General features: G+C 33.7%; 1 protein-coding gene across 2 annotated transcripts; it reads right to left on the minus strand.

The window, feature by feature from the left end:
• Positions 1–560: 560 nt before the first annotated feature.
• On the minus strand, positions 561–14704 carry LOC106710889 (probable methylmalonate-semialdehyde dehydrogenase [acylating], mitochondrial). Of its 2 annotated transcripts, none has more exons than XM_045680852.1 (10): positions 14647–14704; positions 7252–7388; positions 6074–6184; positions 5742–5848; positions 4018–4131; positions 3768–3934; positions 2936–3056; positions 2220–2369; positions 1356–1496; positions 561–1118 (listed from the first exon to the last, which is right to left on the minus strand). In XM_045680852.1, the coding sequence occupies exons 1-10, from the start codon at positions 14698–14700 to the stop codon at positions 634–636; spliced, it is 1587 nt and encodes a 528-aa protein (XP_045536808.1). In that variant the 5' UTR covers positions 14701–14704; the 3' UTR covers positions 561–633. The 2 variants fall into 2 exon arrangements, with proteins under 2 accessions (XP_045536808.1, XP_045536809.1); XM_045680853.1 differs by lacking the exon at positions 14647–14704 and adding an exon at positions 7475–7519.
• Between the last annotated feature and the right edge of the window lie 7118 nt (positions 14705–21822).

The raw sequence follows: 21822 nt of genomic DNA on the forward strand, positions 1-21822 counted from the left end.
GGCGTATTAGAGATTACCGCTGTTTTTTTATTTATGATTAGGGATAGGACGAGCACCAGTTTACTGGATATTCAGTGATCACTAACGCCGCTGTAGTAGTTTTATAATACGAAAAAATAGAGGAAAATCGTGTCAAGAACCCTAAGTTTTATCACTTTTTATAGCAAAATCAACTAATTTGAATTGGTGGTGAAAGGAATAATTATTAATATCTGTCTTATAAAACTATTTCTCCGTGTTTTTTCGTCTATTTCTTCCACTTCAGCATTTCAAAATCTCATCCCTCTCTATTCAAAGTTCAAACTCAACTTCTATTTTTAATATCATGCAAAACGACATCTTAGGCAATGCTAGATAAAAATATTTGTTATAGTTTATTAAATGAAAGAATATAGTAAAAAATAAAATATATATTTATTAAAATATGACACTTTGAAATACAAATAACAATAAAAGATACAAAACATGAATCACACAATGGAAGACATTAGAATGTTAACGTTTTCAATTTAAAAATAAATGCTTCAGACATTTACGCTTAGAATTATTTTATCAGCAAATTAAACCCTCTTTATAATATTTAAAATAAGACTCAGAAAATACATTTTTATATACTTTCAATGCAACCTTTCTTTACTGTTGTGTTGGCATAGAAACGGCTGCTTTAGTATGAGACACATCACTTTGTCTCCAGAAGGAAACCACAGTCTTCAATTCCGTATAGAAATCTATACCTTGTTTACCACAGAAGTGGTTCGTACCAAGGAAACTGCCTCTAGTACCGGTAAAGGAGAACATAGATAGTGGTACAGGAATTGGTACATTCACTCCAACTTGTCCCACATCAATTTCAGCGGAGAATTTCCTAGCAGCTGCACCATTGGTTGTAAATATAGCTGTACCATTACCGTAAGGATTAGAATTAATCATTTGTATGGCATCATCTAAAGTATCTACAAACAGACAGATTAAAACTGGACCAAATATCTCTTCTTTATAGCATTCCATGTTAGGTTTGACGTCAGTAAGAATGGTTGGTCCGACAAAGTTGCCCTTTTCGAAGCCCGATACTTTAATACCTCGACCATCGAGTACCAGTTTGGCGCCATCTTTGACTCCTGTAAAAATAATTTGTATTAATTATGTTACTAATTTGCCTTGTTTTCAATTTTGCGATAAGCATACTTGAAAATTTATACCCCTTTTAAGATTGTTTAATGTTAAGAGTACTTTTTAAAACTGGATACCCTCGAAAAGTATTGTAACTATCATTCGATTCTGATTTTTTTCCTGAGTCATAATCTAGTTAAATGAAAATAATTACATATATAGTTTTTAATGTTTTTTTTTCATACCTGAATCAACGAGTCGAATGATTCGTTCTTTAGCCTTAATGGAGATGACAGGACCAACGTCAGTGCCGGGCACATGGCCCGCGTTCACCTTTAGTGCTTGTGCGCGGTTCACCAAGTCGGGTATCCATTCTTTAGCTTCACCTAAATTAAAATAAAAACATTATTAAATTGACAATCTTTGAATCAACAAAACTCTAAAATCATACGGGAATTATTTAAACTAAAAAACATATTTAATCGTACAATATATCTAGTTTATTATAATAAAAAGATTCTGGAAATTCTCAAAGTTAAGTCGTCGTTGAGTCTCCAATGTCGTAATACTTGTATAACAACAATATTAGTCTATAGAAGTATACAGACAAAAAGATAATGTTCATATACATGTGATACAACCATAAATTTAACTTATAAATTTAATTTAACAGTGGTAGATCCCACAACATTTGTTGGGTGCACGAATGGGCTGGGTTCCACCGGTACAATACCACGACCACACAGAAGACAGGCGTCAAGTTGAAGCTATTCCGCGTTTCGTCTGATGAGGTGTGGTCCCGGAGGCTGTAATTTTAGTTACGAAAAGATGGGAAGGGGAAGTGGATTTGGGGGAAGAAGGAACACATTGGAAGGGGAAATGTCCTCTTTCTGTGCGTTCCCATCTCCATTGATTAAAGTTGGCAACGCATCTGCATTTGCGGATGCCGCCTCGATATTTCGGCGAATCCGCCTCGATATTTCGGCGAATTCGGGTAGCCGTTTGCTCATTTGCCACATTTTGATAAAAAAAATAATGGAAACATTATTACTACTTATTATAGACTTTAAATGTAGTTTTTGAGCTTCACTGAAGGCAGATATACATACCAACAAAGACAGCAGTGCTGAGTGCCATACAGCGCTGTCCGGCTGCACCAAATGCTGCACCGGTGAGCTGGTTCAGTGTATGCTCCTTGTTGGCATCGGGCAAGATCACACCATGATTCTTAGCGCCCATGTTACTCTGCACACGTTTACCTGAAACATAGATATATTTTAATACACACCAGCCGTAGACTTCTTATAATAACCTACAATATGTCCGGATGCATCAACTATCTTGTTAAAATCATGCCGGAAGGTTTAAAGATTACTCGGAACAAAGACTTGCTGACAGACAGACAATAATTTAAAAAAATTACACACAGAGATTACAATTTTATTAATATATATAGATTTAGTGTTTGTATTTAGTGTAGTTATAAATTAAATGTGCTCAAAGTCTATGAAGATGAACCAATGACCTGGTCCAAGTAGTGAGAGGTCTACGGAGTGGGGTCTTTGGGGTAAACAATCAGGGCCTACATTCAGCAGTGGACTTCAATCTGATGATGATTCTAATTGTACCAATGTACAATAATAAGAAAAGCAATGAGATTTTATTTTATTTGATAAAAATCTGATCATATTAAGATTAATTTTACCTAAATTTGGGCCAGATTTTATATTTAGGTAATCTCCCATTAGTTAAAATCTGTAAGTTGCTGTATCAAATTCTATTTACCTCAAATTACATAAATTATATAATTATTAAAATGAGTTACCGGCTGCAGAAGCCCTGGTGTAGATGTGTTTGCCAGCTCCGTCTCCACCCACAAAGGATACAGCCTTGATGTCAGGATGGTCACAGATGAAGTTCACCGGATCATGGGTGCCATGGATCACCTATAAATTTTATTTTTGTTTAGGACTTAAGTGCTAGTTCCCGTGACATCGTGCATATCCAATCAAAGTGCCAAACCAATATACGTACGTGTCGCCTATTGGCTAATTATCCCCACCCCGCTATCCTAGATCATTGTATCAAAAACCAGAATACATTTCAAATACGGAAGACTATACGTTGGTTTTATTTCAAAGTTCCAAATCCTCAAACGCTTCAAAACTTTTAGTTTTTTCCAAACCATATGTAGCTACACACACGCCGCTACAATTTTATATATTTTTATTTTATTTATTTTCAAACTACATAGTTTTATATGTGTAATTCTTTGTATTATTAATTTAATATGATTAACCATTGTCAGACATTACATGAATTTTGTTCACGCCATTGAAAATTCTATAATTATCCCTTGAAAAAAAAATGTATACATAAACTAAGTTACTTCAATATAATTTTAAATGAGGAATTTATTAATCATACTAATATTATAAATGCCAATGTTTGGATGGATGGATGGTTGTTTGTTTGTAGGTATCTTCAGAAAGGCTCAACGGATCTCGATGAAATTTGTCACAGATGTATATCATAGTCTGGAAGAAAACATAGGGTATTTATTATGTTTTTTAATTCCGTGCGGACGGAGTCGCGGGCAACAGCTAGTATTTATATAAATGTAATTTCACTACTGTATTTTGTATAGACCAACATACATTTACAACACCGGGGGGAGCGCCGGCCTCCTGCAGCAGCTCCATCATCATGAGGGTGGCACCGGGGTCCTGCTCGGAGGGCTTCACCAGGCAGGTGTTGCCTGTCACCAGCGCCGGAGGGAACATCCACAGGGGGATCATCACCGGGAAGTTGAATGCAGCAACGCCTAACACAATTTAATCAATAATTTTTTTTTTTCAGTTAATATTTAACAGTAATTAAAGTTGAAATTTTATTTTAGGTACTCACCGCCAACAACTCCGAGTGGAACTTTGTAGCTGTGCGTGTCCATGTCTTTTGCTATGTTCTGTATGCAGTCTCCAAGCTGCAGCGATGTGATGCTGCAACAATGCTCTACCAATTCTGCAACAAATTAACCGATATTAACAAATGTTTCCATTGCCGAAACACAACAACATATTATCTATGATATGTCATAAGAAAAAGTGGGATGGAAATACGGCATTATGACTGGAAATACATGGTAATAGAGATACAATCTATATTTCCCGTTGGGACAATAGGCCTCAATCAAGGCGATCAAGTACCACAATGGGAAAATACACCCAAACATAGACTTCATCAACCCAATGGGAATTTTTTGTCCCATTGGGCAGATTGAACATCCTATAGATCAATGTCTTTCAACCTTTCAAGAAAAGATTCAATTAAATATACCAAAGACAGAATAGTCGCACAAAATAATTTTACTATGTACGAGTAATATGTGTATTTATGCATTAAAATAGAAATGTCATTCTTATTATTTACATAATGTATTCTAATTATGTTAATAGGATTAAAAGATACATAAAGTATATGTGAACAGTGTCCAGTTCACTTACACTTTAAGTATGTTATTCACTTCACATTATATATCTACTAGCTTTTACCCGCGACTCCGTCCGCGCGGAATAAAAAATAGAAAAAAAAAAAGGGGTAAAAATTATCCTATGTCCTATTCCTGGTTCTAAGCTACCTGCCCACCAATTTTCAGTCAAATCGATTCAGCCGTTCTTGTGTTATAAATGGTGTAACTAACACAACTTTCTTTTATATATATAGATAGACTAGCTTTTACCCGCGACTCCGTCCGCGCGGAATAAAAAAATAGAAAACGGGATAAAAATTATCCTATGTCCTTTTCCTGGTTCTAAGCTACCTGCCCACCAATTTTCAGTCAAATCGATTCAGCCGTTCTTGAGTTATAAATGGTGTAACTAACACAACTTTCTTTTATATATATATAGATATAGATTAGAAAATCGAAACTTTTATACTTTTACGTATTCGGGGTACACACATTTATTAAACTAAAAAAAAATTGTTTGTTTTAATTTAATTTCCTTATTAAAAATCATCATCAACCTGCCCTTATCTCTATGGAGGGTCAGCACAGTATGTACTCCTCCATACATCTCTATCAGCCGTCATATCTAAATGTATTTTTAAATTACATTGGCAAAACTAAACACACATATAATTTGTGATTCCTTTAAAATACAAAATGTAAGCCAAAATCATAAAGTTATTGAAGTTTAATACATAATAATACTACTTCAATATGAATGACTTACAAAAAATTCACTTATTGTTATCAAACCTATTTTTGATAGTTATATCAATATTTTTGTAATCACTGTTTTGCAAGAAAATACTTGATAAGTATTATATCATATATTGACAAGAAAACACAGTAATTTTCAATTCAAATACAATGTACAAATACATAATGGATGCACATATATAATGACAATTTTTCAATTATAGTTACTTTGGACTTTTAAATTTAAATAGTTAAATAGTGACTGGTACATTTTACAAAAAAACTGTATTTGCCATATAAAAGATGTACACTGCCAAAAACATTAATATTCTAGTTAATTTCAAATCATGCGATGAAAAAAGTTACATGTTATAGAACCGCTTGTGAGATGTAACTCTTTTCAGATATAATTTAACATATTACTTACGAATGCCCCTGAGAACATCTCCTTCAGCGTCAGCTGTCGTCTTGCCTTGCTCTTCTGTGATCTTTGCTGCTAATTTGCTTTGATTCTCTCGGAGTAATCTTGCAAACCTATAAAAATCAATTATTAATCAGCCATCTTTTGTCAGCTCGTGTATGTCCTTACTGAGAGGCTAAAGCCTTCTCTAGGGGTGACTAGTCCATATTGATCCATGGCTAGTGCAGATTTTTTTAAATGCACACAACTTTGAATTTCTACAGATATAAGCAGATCATATCACAATATTTTACCATAAGAACATCTAATAAATATATAATTAAGAATGTCCAACTAACTTGAACATAAGTTGCTGGCGTGTCATGACAGTGCTCTGGCTCCATGTTTTGTATGCTTTCTTGGCCGCCTCTAGCGCTGTATTTAATTCTTCCTTAGTTGTTTCTGGGACTCTGGAAATAACAAAACCAATTTTTTAACATAATCAACTTATATGTTGGAAATTGATAATGAATGAAGAAATTTGGAACAGTTAAATGCATTGTTGAAAAGTACATAAAGGTATAAAAAATTCTTTGATTTCGAATTATGTTCGAATTTCGACAAATGGGCGATTATTAGTACAGTTCAATTATTTATTTTGTACATACCAAAGTTAAGTTCTTAAAACAATTCTTATAGCATAATAATAATTTTAATAAAAATATTAAACTTAAAACATTGCTAATTCTCACTCTGTCTTCTTCTATTGACCTAAGTGAGAATGGAAATTAATAATAATAATTAATCTTAAAAGTAGGTAATTTGGCCACGGGGGTCTGAGATAATGGTTAATTTTGGAAAAGTGGTCACTTGTCTAAAATAGTTTGGGGATCCCTGAACTAAACTATATTGAGAGATTTGTTAATGTAATTTATTCATTAAATTCATTTGGAGGCACATGTTTGCTAAAATACGTAAATTGTCATTAGATGTTTATAGTAGTTACAATAAAAAGATAAGTACTGATAACAGTCATTTAAATTGAGAGATAACACAATTTTCAAGGCAAAATCTAAACAACAGTTTCTTCTTAACAATTAAAGATTATTACTTACAAATAAGATATTACAAATAAGATATTCAAGAATTTCATTATCTATGTATGTTAGAGGTACAGTGAGGTTTGCTTGTGGTACACAACATATAAAGCAATTCTTTTTAAACAAAATTATCGGGTACATACAGGGGAACAATGAGGTGATCATGAATTAGTTTGAATGTGTAGTACCTATATATTGAAATATTATAGTAAAATAATTATAACAGGAGATAAGCAACTGTTTTTTTCATCATAACTTTGACAACACCCTAAAAGAACAAGAATTTATTTGTAAGATTGCACAGTTTAGCTGTGCAATTTTTCTGTGAGTGAAATATCACTAATATAGGCTATGGTATATAAAATTTTCTGCCAATTTTTAAATCATGAATATGGTGTCAAAAAAACATAACTTTCTTTGTACTGTTCAAGTCTTACCTGCCTATAACTTCATTAGTTGCGGGGTTTGTTAGTTCAATCCAATTGTTAGTCTTGGATTCAACAAACTGTCCATCAATGTATAATTTTGTGCTGGGTGCAGAGCTGCTGTAACTTCTATTGAAGATTAAGCGAGACTGAAAATATATTTTTAATTAATAATGAGCTATTTACACAATTAACTAGATATTCAACATGTTAAGGAGACATTTTACAGAAATACCTTTGTGAATTTATGTATAACATATAACATTTTATAAATCATGTACTTATGTACTTAAAAATTAAGGAGAGGAGGAAAATGTGAAAACATTGCTACACTAGTGTATCAAATGTGAGTGAAGGATCATTGCAAATAGCATGTGAATTATTGATGAGAAATGACGAAACTAGATGAAGGAAATATTCAACTACGCATCAAAAATCCACCGGTCCACTATGAATAATGTAAACGGTTTCAATAACAAACTACTTGAATGATATATCAAATCATCGGTTGTTTGTTGCAAGAAACTGTTTCCTAAGTATATTAAAACCGGTTTAGGTAAAACAGCTCGAATTTATTAACTAGACATTGGCAAGTACACTAAATCAAACTTATATTAATGTCGCACAATAATCACTAAAACTTACTTCGTTTCTAAATACTTTTAACATTGTCGAAGCCATAATTATATATTTTTTATAAGAGAACTGAACATCAGGCAGCTATCAGGTGGGTGTGAGGCCAAGCCGACTGAACTGATTAAAATGAAAATGGAGTCCTGACCTTCAAATGATAAAATTATTTAGATCTGGCGGTCGTCGTTAACTCGACGGCTTTAATAACTTTCGTATCGATAACGCTACGTTTTAACTGTTTCATAATATATAAATTAGAATGAGGAATACATATTTTATAAAATAAAAACGATCCAATCCAACCAAAAGATTATAATATTATGTATGCGGCCGAGTGGCGGGAAAGAAAAACGTCATTTTAAATAGAAACAGAATAGATAAGGTTTAGAAGGTACAGTTATTTGCTAGATCGGTTGTAGGTGATTATTAATTTCTTTTAATACTAGTAGAATTGTCCGAAAATAGATGTTTTAAAGATTCTTAATAGCCTATGTCATCAAATATTTTGCAAAACGAAATCTTATAAAAATAAGTAATTTTAAATGGTTTATCGCAAGGGTGTATCCCTATAAAAATTCTCGCAACTGGTTTAATTATATTCTGCTAGATGGCGTTCTTTTCCACTTTTATCATGGGCGAGCAATAAAATAAATATTTCTTGATAATCCTAAGACATTCATATTTGAATATTTATTTCTTTAATTTAAAAAATAATGAAATTGAAACCTATTCTTTATGTCAAAATTCTGAAAATTATATTATATTCCATTATATTCCACTACTTGCGACTGTCTCGTGCAAAATTAACAAGTAGGTACAACCTATAACAACCAAAAACTTATATCTAATACTAGCGACCCGCCCCGGCTTCGCACGGGTGCAATGCAAAATATACCTACTACAGAATGTCCTTATACACAACGTTCACAGCGTTCACATTAGAAAACTTTAAATTTATCAGTGTTTCTCTACTATATTATGCATTTATTATACATACAAACCTTCCTTAAGAATCACTCTATCTATTAAAAAAAACCGCGTCAAAATCCGTTGCGTAGTTTTAAAGATCTAAGCATACATACGGACATACAGCGAAAGCGACTTTGTTTTATACTATGTATTGATGAACTAACACATGTATATGTATATTAATATAATGTTTTATTGCATATCAATATAGTGAAACTTTATAACCGAATAGGAAAGCCTAGTGAGGCTTTCCTGTTCGTGCTTTCAGCTTGGTAAATGATATAAAAGGTCTTTGCGGTATTATAAATTAAAGCATTGATCGTGATTCGCGCCTTGTATAATTTGAATACGAGCCACATCCGGTGGGGTTGTCAGGGGGGTCACAAGGGCCCGTTGATACGAACACTGCTAGCTCTGTGTTGATAAGCTAACACTTGATCAAACAGTCAGTCGACCACTCCAGATATACAACTTATGCATAATGACGCCCTGTTCTTACTACCGATGTGACGAAATTTTGTAATCCACTGATTTTCATCGGTTAAATTACTGAACTTGACGAAGGTGCTCAACTCAGAAAATTAAGTGAAAATTGTAATTTTCATGAATTTATTAATTTTATGTTATTTTTTCTGTTTCCTGGTTTAAAAAGCCACAAAAGAGATAATCCATTAAAGGGACATCTACTCTTCTCTACACTACTACTATCTTTTCAAATAAATATTACTTTTACTTATAGCGGTAGTATTTTTATCCGTAAATTATGATAGAAATTAATTGAACATTTGCAGTAAAAATCAATACGTTTTAATTCAATATGATAATCACGATTTTCACCTTTTTCACGAATACTCAATTATTCTATTTTTAATTTTAAACTAATTGTAAAAAAATATTCGTGACCAGGTGATCACGCCCACTTTTTTAATTATTGCGAAGAAAATGAACAAAGTTCAACAACCTTCAAGGTTGCTTGTCAATAATTAAGTATTTATTTAAAACTCAGTTCATTGACAACATTAAGAACATATGCAAAAACACGCGGAGTGACGCTAAGTAACACTCCGAAAAAGTTATGTAAAAAAAATGAAAATAAATTTTCAAACCCATAAATTTTCAACTACGTGTTACTGTTTGAAAGGTTTTTTACTAAAATGTATTAAATATTTTGTTAAAAATTTAAGGTATTCACGTACATTAATAAATAACTTTATGTACGATATATTGAAAACCATATTTGTATGGTTAATAATTACACTTCAAGTCACACTAAAGACACAGGACACATGCGATTTACATGCGCCTGTAAAATTAATCTCTTGCAAAACGTTTTATTTTAAGAAATAATTGCTTATGCTTATAATAAGGGTAAACGTTTCGTAGTCTACATTAATAGACTATAAGACTACAAGTACCGAATAAAACTATTTTAAAAATTCGTCAAAATTTCTCGATCACTCTTGCATATAATTCTGTCCTATTTACAAACATAAATTGATACATCTATCAATTTTAATTTCATTTTTAGATTTTTCATATTAAAGTTAGTATATAAATCGTTATAATATGTGCTTTGGTACAAAGATTTCCCTCCCACATATCCACTAATGTAATTTTTTCTCACGAGATAAAAAAATGTGTACGTTGTATATATGTAAATACTTCCATGACGCAATATTTAATGAAAATTAAGACATTCTTTTTGTTTTTAGATTATTCTGAATATAAAATCTATCTATTTATCTATTTATCTGGTATGTAATGATAAAAGTAATAACCGTCAGTTTCCACTGGTAAAGCATCTGTACATTACATATGCTTGTCTCTTTTTAATTGAAGGGAATAAGTGAGATGAAATTATGTTTTATACAACTATTAGCAGTGGAAATTCACGGTAAGTGACAAATACGTTGGTCGGGTTAACGACACTGGGCTCTTCGTTAGCGACGCTGTGTTCATACATACGCGACTGTTTGCAGTTTACATTAGTTGTTTAATTTTAAAATGTACGAAGTAAACGATGTATGGAGAGATCCATCCAATACAAGGACGTTGCTAATATCTATAGCTATCTTAGTATGTACATTAGATCGTTTTTTAAACATAGATAAAAAAACATCAATAGTGAAATTTACTTTTCATCCAAACATTGAGCTGGCCACTTCGAAAAGTTTGTTTAGAGTTACTTCCATAATTTAAAGAAAATGAATTAAATTATAAGGCGGCCTGTGGCTTTAACTTGATATTCATCCATCATCAGTGGCCTTAAGAATTATGCTACTAATAAATATAGTCTATGTCATCTGGGAATAGTGTTAATTCAAAACAGTAAAAGATTATTTCAAATCGATTGTGTAGTTTCGGAGCCTATTCAATGGAAACAAATAAACAATCAAATCTTTCCTCTACAATATTAAGTATAATAATAGAAGTTTTGTGGAATGTTAGAATCCGCGGCAAAAGTTTATGACATTGAATTTTTGAAATCTCAAAGAGTAGAGATTAAACAGTAGTGCATTGAAAATCGTGGGGGAGTCGTGCTGACTCGCATGCAAATAAGAATAAATTGTGCGCAAAAGATGAGTATTATGAACAATGACACGACAGCTACCCAACTACACAGATAAGTAAATAGCACACGCTATTTCTGTCACGTACTCGTAACAAGTGTTCGTACAATAATTAAACCCTCACCTTATACTGAAATGCGTGAAAACGAGATCGGTGCATACGCATTGCTCGCCTGATAAAAGAGGCCAATGACCCCGCTATCGGTCACACTCCCGCCATCGCAAATGACTTACGCATAAACAAATATAATCAAGCTTGAACTGTAATGGAGTAGATAGATGCCTACAATGCTGTGATTTTTTGAATTTGAAAATTAGTTAGTTTTTTTATAATAAATACATAGTACAATCATGCAAATAAGTGGTCAAGGTAAACAGTTCTTTAATCAACCATCAAATTTGTTTACAGTTCAATGGTTACTCTAACTGTGCGTTACCATAATGCTGAAAAAACAACGTACAAAACATATTAGTAATTTCAGTTTTTCTAAAGGGAATGAGCAGGACGACATCATATTTTAAAATGATTAAAAAAAATATAAACACACGGTTATTGTTAAATAAAGAACTTAAAGTTGAAACATTATTATCAACGTGTTGCTAACAACAGGAAGTTCAAGAGGGATAAATTTTAGCAGCGCACACAAGATATTCTAGTTATAAAGTTTTAAAATATTACCGCCATTAACCCGACACGTTAAACGATGTCCGTTGGATTTACGTGTCGGGATTTCGTTACTTATTTTAGATTTTATCTGCGCACATTATTGATGGACGCATCTGTGTATGGTATTCGTAGTTTAAGCGTAAAAGCTTGCACTTTCTGAAAACAACGACCAACGTTCAATTGTGTTAAATGTCGGATTATAAATGAAATTATAAAAGAAGTAACGTTATATTCCCGCCTAATCAAAGTCCTTGAGTTTGTGTAATAATTTATGAAACAAGTATCGATAAAATATGTTCATTCTTCGAACTTTATGTGAAGTGTAATGCGCTTAAAATGCATTTACTTACAGTGTAAAATTTCACTACAATGAAGGGGTGTCAAATTACACATGCATATGAAGGCAGGTGTAATATAAAAAAACTATTTTCTAATATTAACACATAAAAGTGAGAAACTTAACCCATAAGCCTGAAACTATTTTTGTCTTAGAAAGTTGCCATTTTTTAGCTTCTAAAAATAATGTGTAACTTGGTTTATATAAATCAAATAATGAGGGTAGATTTTTTTTTAATTTTTACGAACCCATGTATGGGTTTCATGTGGGTTTATTTAAAATTCTTAAATTAAATTTCTCAATCTTTCAAGGCGATTTTCATCATAGTCTGATACCTGATTGTTATAAAAATATCTACGTATATCTTGAACTGTATTAGAAAAGTCACTCACTATTATTAAGTGCCACTTAAAACCTATTTAATTACAATCTTTATGTACTACTACTAGCTGTAATTACTACATACAAGCTCAGTAAACGAGAACATATACAATGATATCATTATAAGTACTTATTGCCCGACGCCACAATGTCTCCTTTGAAACGAGTACTTCAAAGCGTTCTTTAGTAGGTATTCAATTTCAGAATGTATTATGTAACAAAAATAAATAATATTAAATAAACCGCAAAAATAATATTAATAATAATGTACATGATTTGACCACAATCCAGCCAATTAATAAAATAATTATATTAGTGAATATTACAATCTCGATAATATCGTGGCTTTGTTTTGGAGTAAACTTAGTAGTAATTTCCATCTACAATAATTTCCGTCCTACGACGAGTCTCCAACGTAAAATCACTTGCACAACAATATTACTATCTCTCTTGTACATGTGTACAAAATTTGTTTTTGTACAGTTGTTTTCAGAAATAGAGACTCAACAAACACATACTGTTACTCAAATTCTTTAGATTGTATCAGTGATATTTTTCGTAATTTTAACAAATCTAATAATATGCCTTAAAAGAGATAATCGGTCATTGTTTCCGATACGTCGTAGGATATACGTATCGGTTTAATAATCGCGGATGAAGGCTGGCCAGAGATAGCCTCGATTTCGTAAAACTTATGAATAAGAACGACTCGCACACCGACTGTTTTGCAATTTATAAAATGATCATTTTGTAACTTGAAATTTTCTAGATTATTCGCTTTTGTGTGCATCTGAAAAGATTCCAAAACTTATTTCTTTGTTCCCTCCCCTTTTCCAAACATAGATTGTAATTGGATTGATCGAAGTAAGGTTAAGAAATGACAATCTTATTTACTATATAAATTTTCTCTTTTATTTGTCTGATGGCATACATAACCAAACCTAGAAAGATTTACCTCGTCCACAATAGAGACGATCATTGTACCGAGTTTAGATTCTCTGAGTACTATATAGAAGGAAGGAGATAAATGTAAGGGGCCGTTGCCAACATAGATAACTCATTTCGAAGCATAATTACCGCTAATGAAATCGACTTATCCAACAAAAGGATCTCGCAATTAGCCGACTATCACATCGCAATCTGTACGCATGACGAAGTCTATTTCAGGACCGGGTCGATGACCATTGTATCGCTCATTTAGCTATAAACAAAGTTAATCGCACTCCACAACACAATAGAAACTGCGACAATAAAACCCACCTACAATAACCGCGAGGTTTTCCATGCGATATTAGAGTTATTCACTATACGCCCGGTTTTATTACGCTTCGGTATGCGATTGAACCGAAACGAATGTTTGTAAACATCGCTCCACGTAATCTTAACGCTTTTAAAATCGTCTAGCCAACATTATTCGCCTACGTTTCGACCTATTTTCAAGCTATAATACGGCTCTTTATCTTCTAAATTGTCGCTATGTTTTTTTTTTCTTTGTAAATTAAATCTAATGAAATAGTTTTTCTTTTCACAGTGTTTTACAAAACTGATAACTAGAATGTAAGATAATTTAAGTTAATTTAGTACAAGTACATGCAATTCTTCTTTTTTATTCTGACAAGTGCAATAGGGACTTCAGCACAAGCGAAGGCGATTGTAAAAGCTAGTTGTTCGTAATTCAAATACAATCGATAAATGAGTTTGAATGTAAAGAGCCGTCAAAGTAAATAACAGTACGCGACACTTGAGTCAACAAATTGTGCCCTCGTTCCGGTGCACACAACTACCGTATTTAAGGAAAATGTAAACAAAGTTTCATATAACATGAATATATAATATTATTAGTCACTTACCTTTGACCACAATTTTACTTGATATGTGCAATAAAATTGTCTCCACAGCAACATTGCTTCACTGCAAAATACACATAAAAAAATGATTTACTTATTTACTTTATTATTACATGATTACTAATTTCGCATTGATTGTATAAGCACAATTATTTAAATCAAATTACTATAGAACAATTGAACTATAAAGACTCTTATATCTTAGCAGTACACTAAAGTACAAGTTTTGTACAAAACATCTTCACTTTATATATACGAGTGAACAGTATCAAGTCCCATTTCTTCCTTGGTGACCAAAGAATCAACATTATTTATTGAACAAGATGGAGTCCGCATGTAATATAAAAGGCTTTCTTCAAATACGTTGGTGATGAAGTGACACAGGTGGTACGGTGCGGTGTTTGCTTGCTGCATACCGAGGCCCTGATGTCGCGACATGTTTGCTCACTTTAAACAACCTCACAGGAGTTATCACATAACCATAAAGTTGTAGGGAATGTCCTACATACGGACATAATTACTGGTAACATTAGTATTTTATGATTGCTCAAAAATCTAATTCTATTACTTAATAACAAAGATGATAAATAGCAGTACTGTGATTGAAGGGAATTTGACATCCATGTGGATTTCACGACCGATAACGACTTTGTCCTTTCACAGTCTCAAATGGTAACGAATTTTTTCTCAAACTAATCTCTACTGATATGTAATTATATAGCTTAGTATAATGTTATTTTAAATCAGTTATGACTTCTTATACTGAACACATAAACATAAACATTATCGTTTGTGGTATAGGAAGTAAATGGTTACATGATTTAATGCTAAGGCTATAAATTAACGATAAGCCGAGTACGGGTGTAATGTCTGAAACCACACGCCACAACATAACAGGGACGCATATGGCAAACTTAATCATTAAACTCTCATACGTTAAGGTTCGAGGATATAAATTTTATAAGGATTAGTTTAAAGAGCATATTTTGTCGAGATTGAATAAAGAGTTTCATAACAATATTTTGTGTAATATTTGTTGTACCGAACTTAACAAGTCATACATAATAATATTATAGTATCCTATGGTCTAATATAAGATTGTTTCTTCCTATCCCTGATTTTCATCCCTGTCATTATCTTTGACAAAACAGAGATAATAATATTATGATTTAAACGGAGATCTTGGTCTGAGAAACCCAAATTAAATCGAATAATGTAAGCTTTTTAAAAGACATTATCTTGTTGATTTTTTTAAATCTAAGTTGTGAAAAGTGTAGGCTAACGGTCCTGAGTAACTAGGTAATGTTTCGATTTAATTTGACGTTTTTAAGCAGTGAAAATCAAGCTTAAAAGAGTCATATTCACACCAGACAAGCTACACAAGAATGTGAATACGATATATCCTAGTAGGTATATTGCAGATGCTAAAACGAGCCGAGCCGTCTCATCCGATACGAAGCTTTCAATATTCTTTTTATGAACGAGTTTTTTTCTCTACGAGTGCGAATCCTTGTGAATAAAAAAGTCACTTTATCTTAATAGACTTTTATTTTTGATTTGTTTCAGCTAGTATTGTATTAAATTATATGAATGAATTGTCTACAATTTTAAAGAGGAAATATTTTGTATGTTTTTAGCGAATAAAGTAATATAACTACTGCATCGATTTCAAATATTCTTTCACCATTAGAAAGCTACATTATTCTTGATGAAGAGTAGGCTATATTTAACATTGTCAAATATGTTTAAATTGTATAAAAATTAAAAACTTAAATTTCCAACTCTACATCATATCATGTCATGTCTGCTGCGTAAAGTAGAATAATATAAAACATCGACTGTTTAAACGTAAACTGAATAATTTTGCCGCTCGCAACACAAGTCGGCGCAATTAGGCGCGTATTTGTGTAATTGTAGAGTGTGCTTCGCTTTCAGTGGAGTGCGGTATCAGATAACGCTGATGTGGGTTACTGTCGATAACCGGCACAACTAATAATAACCACCATTGAACGCGTTACCCTTAACTAGCAACACAATACCCTACGGAGAATCGGCACAGTTTGTTTACTCTCCCATACATCTTTATTAACCGTCATATCTGAATTAATTCCCTGCATACGTATATCCATAACAGTAGTGACGCCAGCAACAACAACATGCGTTGCACGAATGGGCCGACTCCACCGGTGCAATAACACGACCGCACAGAAGACAGACGTCAAGTGGAAGTAATTCCGCGTCTCGTCTGATGAGTGTGCGTGATGGAGGCCCAATTTAGTCTCCTCTCCCTTCTTACCCTTTTTTGATAAGGAGAGGATAGGAAGGGGAAGTATATTTGACGTAGTAGGCGACGCATAGGAGAGGGAAATCTTCTTTCTGTGCGTCCCCCTTCTCGGTCGTTTAAAATTAAGGAACGCAACTGTAATATCGGATGTCTATGGGCTGGGGTCGCTTTACAACTTAGCAGAATTTAAGTGGCGGCACGATCGTTTGCCACCTAAAGATATAAAAAATAATCTTAATGCAATTCATCTATACATTATTCGTGCCTAAATGAAGTTAAAAAGGTAAAGAGTAGAGTAAAACTTGAACTTACTTTTTTACCGTGGGTTTCTGAAACCACAATTCCCCTATTAATTCTCTTATTATCTCTGTTTTGTCAAATATAATTACAGCGATGACGCTATGTTTTATGCAGAGGTTTTAATCTCAGAAACCAACGATAATTGAAACAAATTCAACTCAACTTGTAAACATATGTTATAAACCACAGAAAATAAAAACATTGAAGTGACCGACTCACCGCCTCCATTAGACTTCAATCAGTTGCTAATGAATCATATCCACTTAGCGAAGACATTGACGTCTGTAATGTGCAAGTCGCTTAGTTTAGTTAACCGCCAATGAAACTAATATTACTTACTGGTGACGTCACTGTGTAGATAAGAAATGATCCGAAGATTCGACACACCTGCATTCATTTGAATGACACTTGAACACATGCAATAGTTGATATAATAAAAAGATGCACATAAATTATTAGGTTATTGCCATGTCGTTACTCTTTCCGGAAATTCCAATCGTAGGGCTACCACAGAATAACCAAGAAGATGAGTCAGCGATGTGTAAGCGCAGACTGGCCCCCTGTCACCCCGCTACCGAACAGGTCTTGTGACCATAAACTTTTATTTTTAGTCTGTACGCCTCCTCAACGCCACGTAGTGTGCCAAACTTATATGGTATGGTAAGACACGCTGGTATCGAGGATAAATCTGAAGATTTCTAGAACCTACTTAGAAAATTACAACAAGCAAGACATTGACAGGGGGATAATGGGTTGTTAGACTATAAATTCTTTTACGCAGTTGCTTGTAATGGCTTTACTTCGTTTTAGAAATACATTTGATAAGATGTTTTTAGTGCTTACTTTAGTTATTTTTTAAATTTTATATACGGTTTGACTACGATCTAGTTTACTGAATTCTTAAATTCACGTATACAGAGCGATCACATTTAAATCTATTAAAAATAGTCAAAGCCACAAAAACTTTTTTGTCTAAACGCTCTATCTAAAATACATTTAACGATATACATTTTTTATTAGTTAAATTAAACTTGTACATTAATTGTAAAGGTTGCAATACTTAATGACGAAAATAATTTTAAAGAAAAAGCAAATGTTTGAATAGCGATAGTTTAATTGCTATCTTATTTGGTTAAAGCAAGAAAAAAAAGAAGCAATTTCATTTTGAGTAAAGTAATAATTATACTTTGATAAGTTGATTCAATCTAAGAATATACCCGAAAAGAGATCAATATAATGTTAGGACTGTTGAGGGTAGCCACACAAAAAAAAGGTTTTATAAGGAAGCGTGCGCTGCTGCTCGAGGCAGTCTCTTTCCATCCGTCATTGCGGAACGTCTGACATTTTTGTTTACTTACGTTCGGTTAAAGTTTATACTACAGCGAGGATTATTGTGAAGTAGAGTTAAATTCACAGTTTCGCTGTTAGTTTAATTCTTTTAAAATACTTTTGCATCAAATATCTTACATCAGATGTGGGATAGGATCCACGTGATTCTATCCACTTTGCTCACTCTGTGTTTGTATTTTCGTGAAAATAAATGCAAAGAGAAAAATGTCAGATCGTTACCGTGATAATTGTTATAGTCGTAGCAAGTTGAGTCGATATCAAAGTCGTACCAGTGTTCGTGAAACAAGGGTAGCGTGGACCAAGCCGTTTATTCTGCATGGGAATATGTGAGTAGTGAGGCTCACGCGCTGTCTGTGTATTTCACAGCAGACAGGATTATGGACACGATCTATTCAATTTGTACTGCGGTAAGATCGAACCAATATTTTTATATTTCAAGTTTTGATGCCAAATAAGTCAACATCAGACTTTTCAATTAATTTAAAGATGTGTTCTTTACTAAAGACTGAAATTGAATAAAATATTAGTGAGGGTCAGGTAAGGCAGAGTCGTGGCAAGATTTAACACGTTACATGCCAACATGATTTTTTTTATTTTAAAGTAAACTTGTAAGGCTAGTCGGTTGCGCTGAGCGTGTTAAGCCATTACCTGAGTCAGACGTATGTCATTATGTCGTAATAGTCATTGATGCCCTTTATTAATTCAGTTTGTTTTGTCCATGTATTGTCGAGATGCTCTGCGTTGCGTAGACTGCGGGATACCCAAAGCCAAAACCATAAAGAGATATGATCAACTAATCCAGGACACCATTAACGGCATAGATGCGGATTCAGTCGGATCTTGCGTCCTACTATGTAGCTGTGTTGCGCACCGCGCCGCAGCTGCGCGTGTCTACAAGCAGAGCGCCTGTCTGCAATCAGCGCGCCTCAGCGGTGCATGTCTGCAAGCAGCGCGCCACAGCCGCGCCTGCCTACTAGCAGCGCGCCACAGCCGCGCCTGCCTACTAGCAGCGCGCCACAGCCGCGCCTGCCTACTAGCAGCGCGCCACAGCCGCGCCTGCCTACTAGCAGCGCGCCACAGCCGCGCCTGCCTACTAGCAGCGCGCCACAGCCGCGCCTGCCTACTAGCAGCGCGCCACAGCCGCGCCTGCCTACTAGCAGCGCGCCACAGCCGCGCCTGCCTACTAGCAGCGCGCCACAGCCGCGCCTGCCTACTAGCAGCGCGCCAGTGCAGCGCCTGCCAACGAGCTGGTATCGAAACGAATTCCAGTGTTGAAGATGCTGGAAGAACGAGCTCGAGGACGGTCTCATGTCAGGAGAAGCCGTGTAGGACTGTTGAGGGTAGCCACACAAAAAAAAAGGTTTTATAAGGAAGCGTGCGCTGCTGCTCGAGGCAGTTTCTTTCCATCCGTCATTGCGGAACGTCTGACATTTTTGTTTACTTACGTTTGGTTAAAGTTTATACTACAGCGAGGATTATTATGAAGTAGAGTTAAATTCACTGTTTCGCTGTTAGTTTAAATCTTTTAAAATACTTTTGCATCAAATATCTTACAATAAGTACATTTTGGACATAAAGCTTTATTCTTAAAAGACGTTATTACCGTATATTTCCACTGCTGCAAAAACTTAAACAAAAACATATTGTCATTCTTCTCATTCTCCCTTAAAAAACCGAGACATTTATACATTTTTGTATCGGTGTTTCGGTAGTGTAAACTGACGGTTACTTGATGTTATTGACGCGTTCGTAACTTCAGAGCGACGTTGAATTACAAGAAGGTATTTTAAATTTAAATAATGGTGGTGATACACGATGAATAATATATTTAACCTCGTTTATTACTCATTGGACGTTTACCGATTGACGTTCATCCATGTGCGATTCTACAAAAAAAGAAAACATGTAACTCCGATCGAAGGTGCTCGATAATAACTACATACGTGTATATTTAATAGTAGCAGTTACCGACGACTTCGTCTGCGCCGAAGAAATAATGTGTGTAAAAAAATATAGCCTATTTCACCCGAGAACATGGTAGCTTCCCAAAAGTGGAAAAAACGTTTTTTTTTTTCACTGTTGGGTAGCTACCGATTCAGTAGTTTTGGAACCTATTTAATGCAAACAAAATCTTTCCTATTTATAATATGTATTAGAATGTATGTAATTTAAAATCTCTAAGGTTTTAAATTTACACGCCACATTATAAAGTAGTCTTTCACTAATGTCTTTTTATTTGCACTCTGATTAAAGACTAGTTTAGTTTTGAAAACAAAATAGGTACTAATAAAAATAACATGCGCTTGTTTATGGTATTTATTCTCTCGCATTCGTAAGATTTATAATATAGCGTAGTTTTACAAGAATATTTTTTAAGTATAGAGCATAATCAACTTATTTTAATTTTTTGTTATGTTCTAATAAAAAACTTCTTCAGTACTTATAAACGTGATGATTACAAAATAAAACTCAATACACAAAAGTAACTCTTCATAGTGCACACCCAGTGTCCATTCGCCGTGCGAATATGTTTACTTCACTTTAGTACATGAAAATCCTATTGGCATTGAAAGTGTTAAATAATTTTTGAATCAGTAAACGCGCTCGAAGCGGTACCGAATCAATCAATGCGGTTGTTGCGTTATCAGCCGTTATCAGAACATTCGATGTTTCTGAATCGTTGTGTTATCTTTGGAGTAATAAATATAATTTTATAGATTAAATGGTTCGTAATGAACTGCCCAACGTGAGGCCGATATTCTCAGTGATCACGGACTTCAAAGTACAGCAAATACACGTAGAATTTGACGTATTAACTTCAAGATATTTATGAGCAAATGCAATAAGGTATCCTGTTTTTTGTGCAACTTTTTTTCTGAAAGCTGCACACATAAACAAATTATTAAATACTAGATTCGTTACAACTATTTTTGGTAGAATTATTGTGAAAACAGCTGTAAAACTTGTTCTTATTTTCTACTAACTTAGCTCGCGACTCCGTCTGCGCGTAATAAAAAAAACACATAATAAATACCCTTTGTGTTCTTCCAGACTATGTTCTACATATGTGTCAAATGTTATCAAGATCCTTTGAGCCGTTCAGGGATACCGTCAAACAAACATCCATCCATCCAAAAATTCGCATTTATAATATTAGTGAGATAATAAGATTAAGTTCATCTCTAATTTTACTATCTTATGTTACAATCTTTGAAATGAAACAAAAAAGAAGTTAGGACATGATT

Source organism: Papilio machaon, chromosome 14 (assembly GCF_912999745.1).
Source record: "Papilio machaon chromosome 14, ilPapMach1.1, whole genome shotgun sequence".
NCBI lineage: Eukaryota > Metazoa > Arthropoda > Insecta > Lepidoptera > Papilionidae > Papilio > Papilio machaon.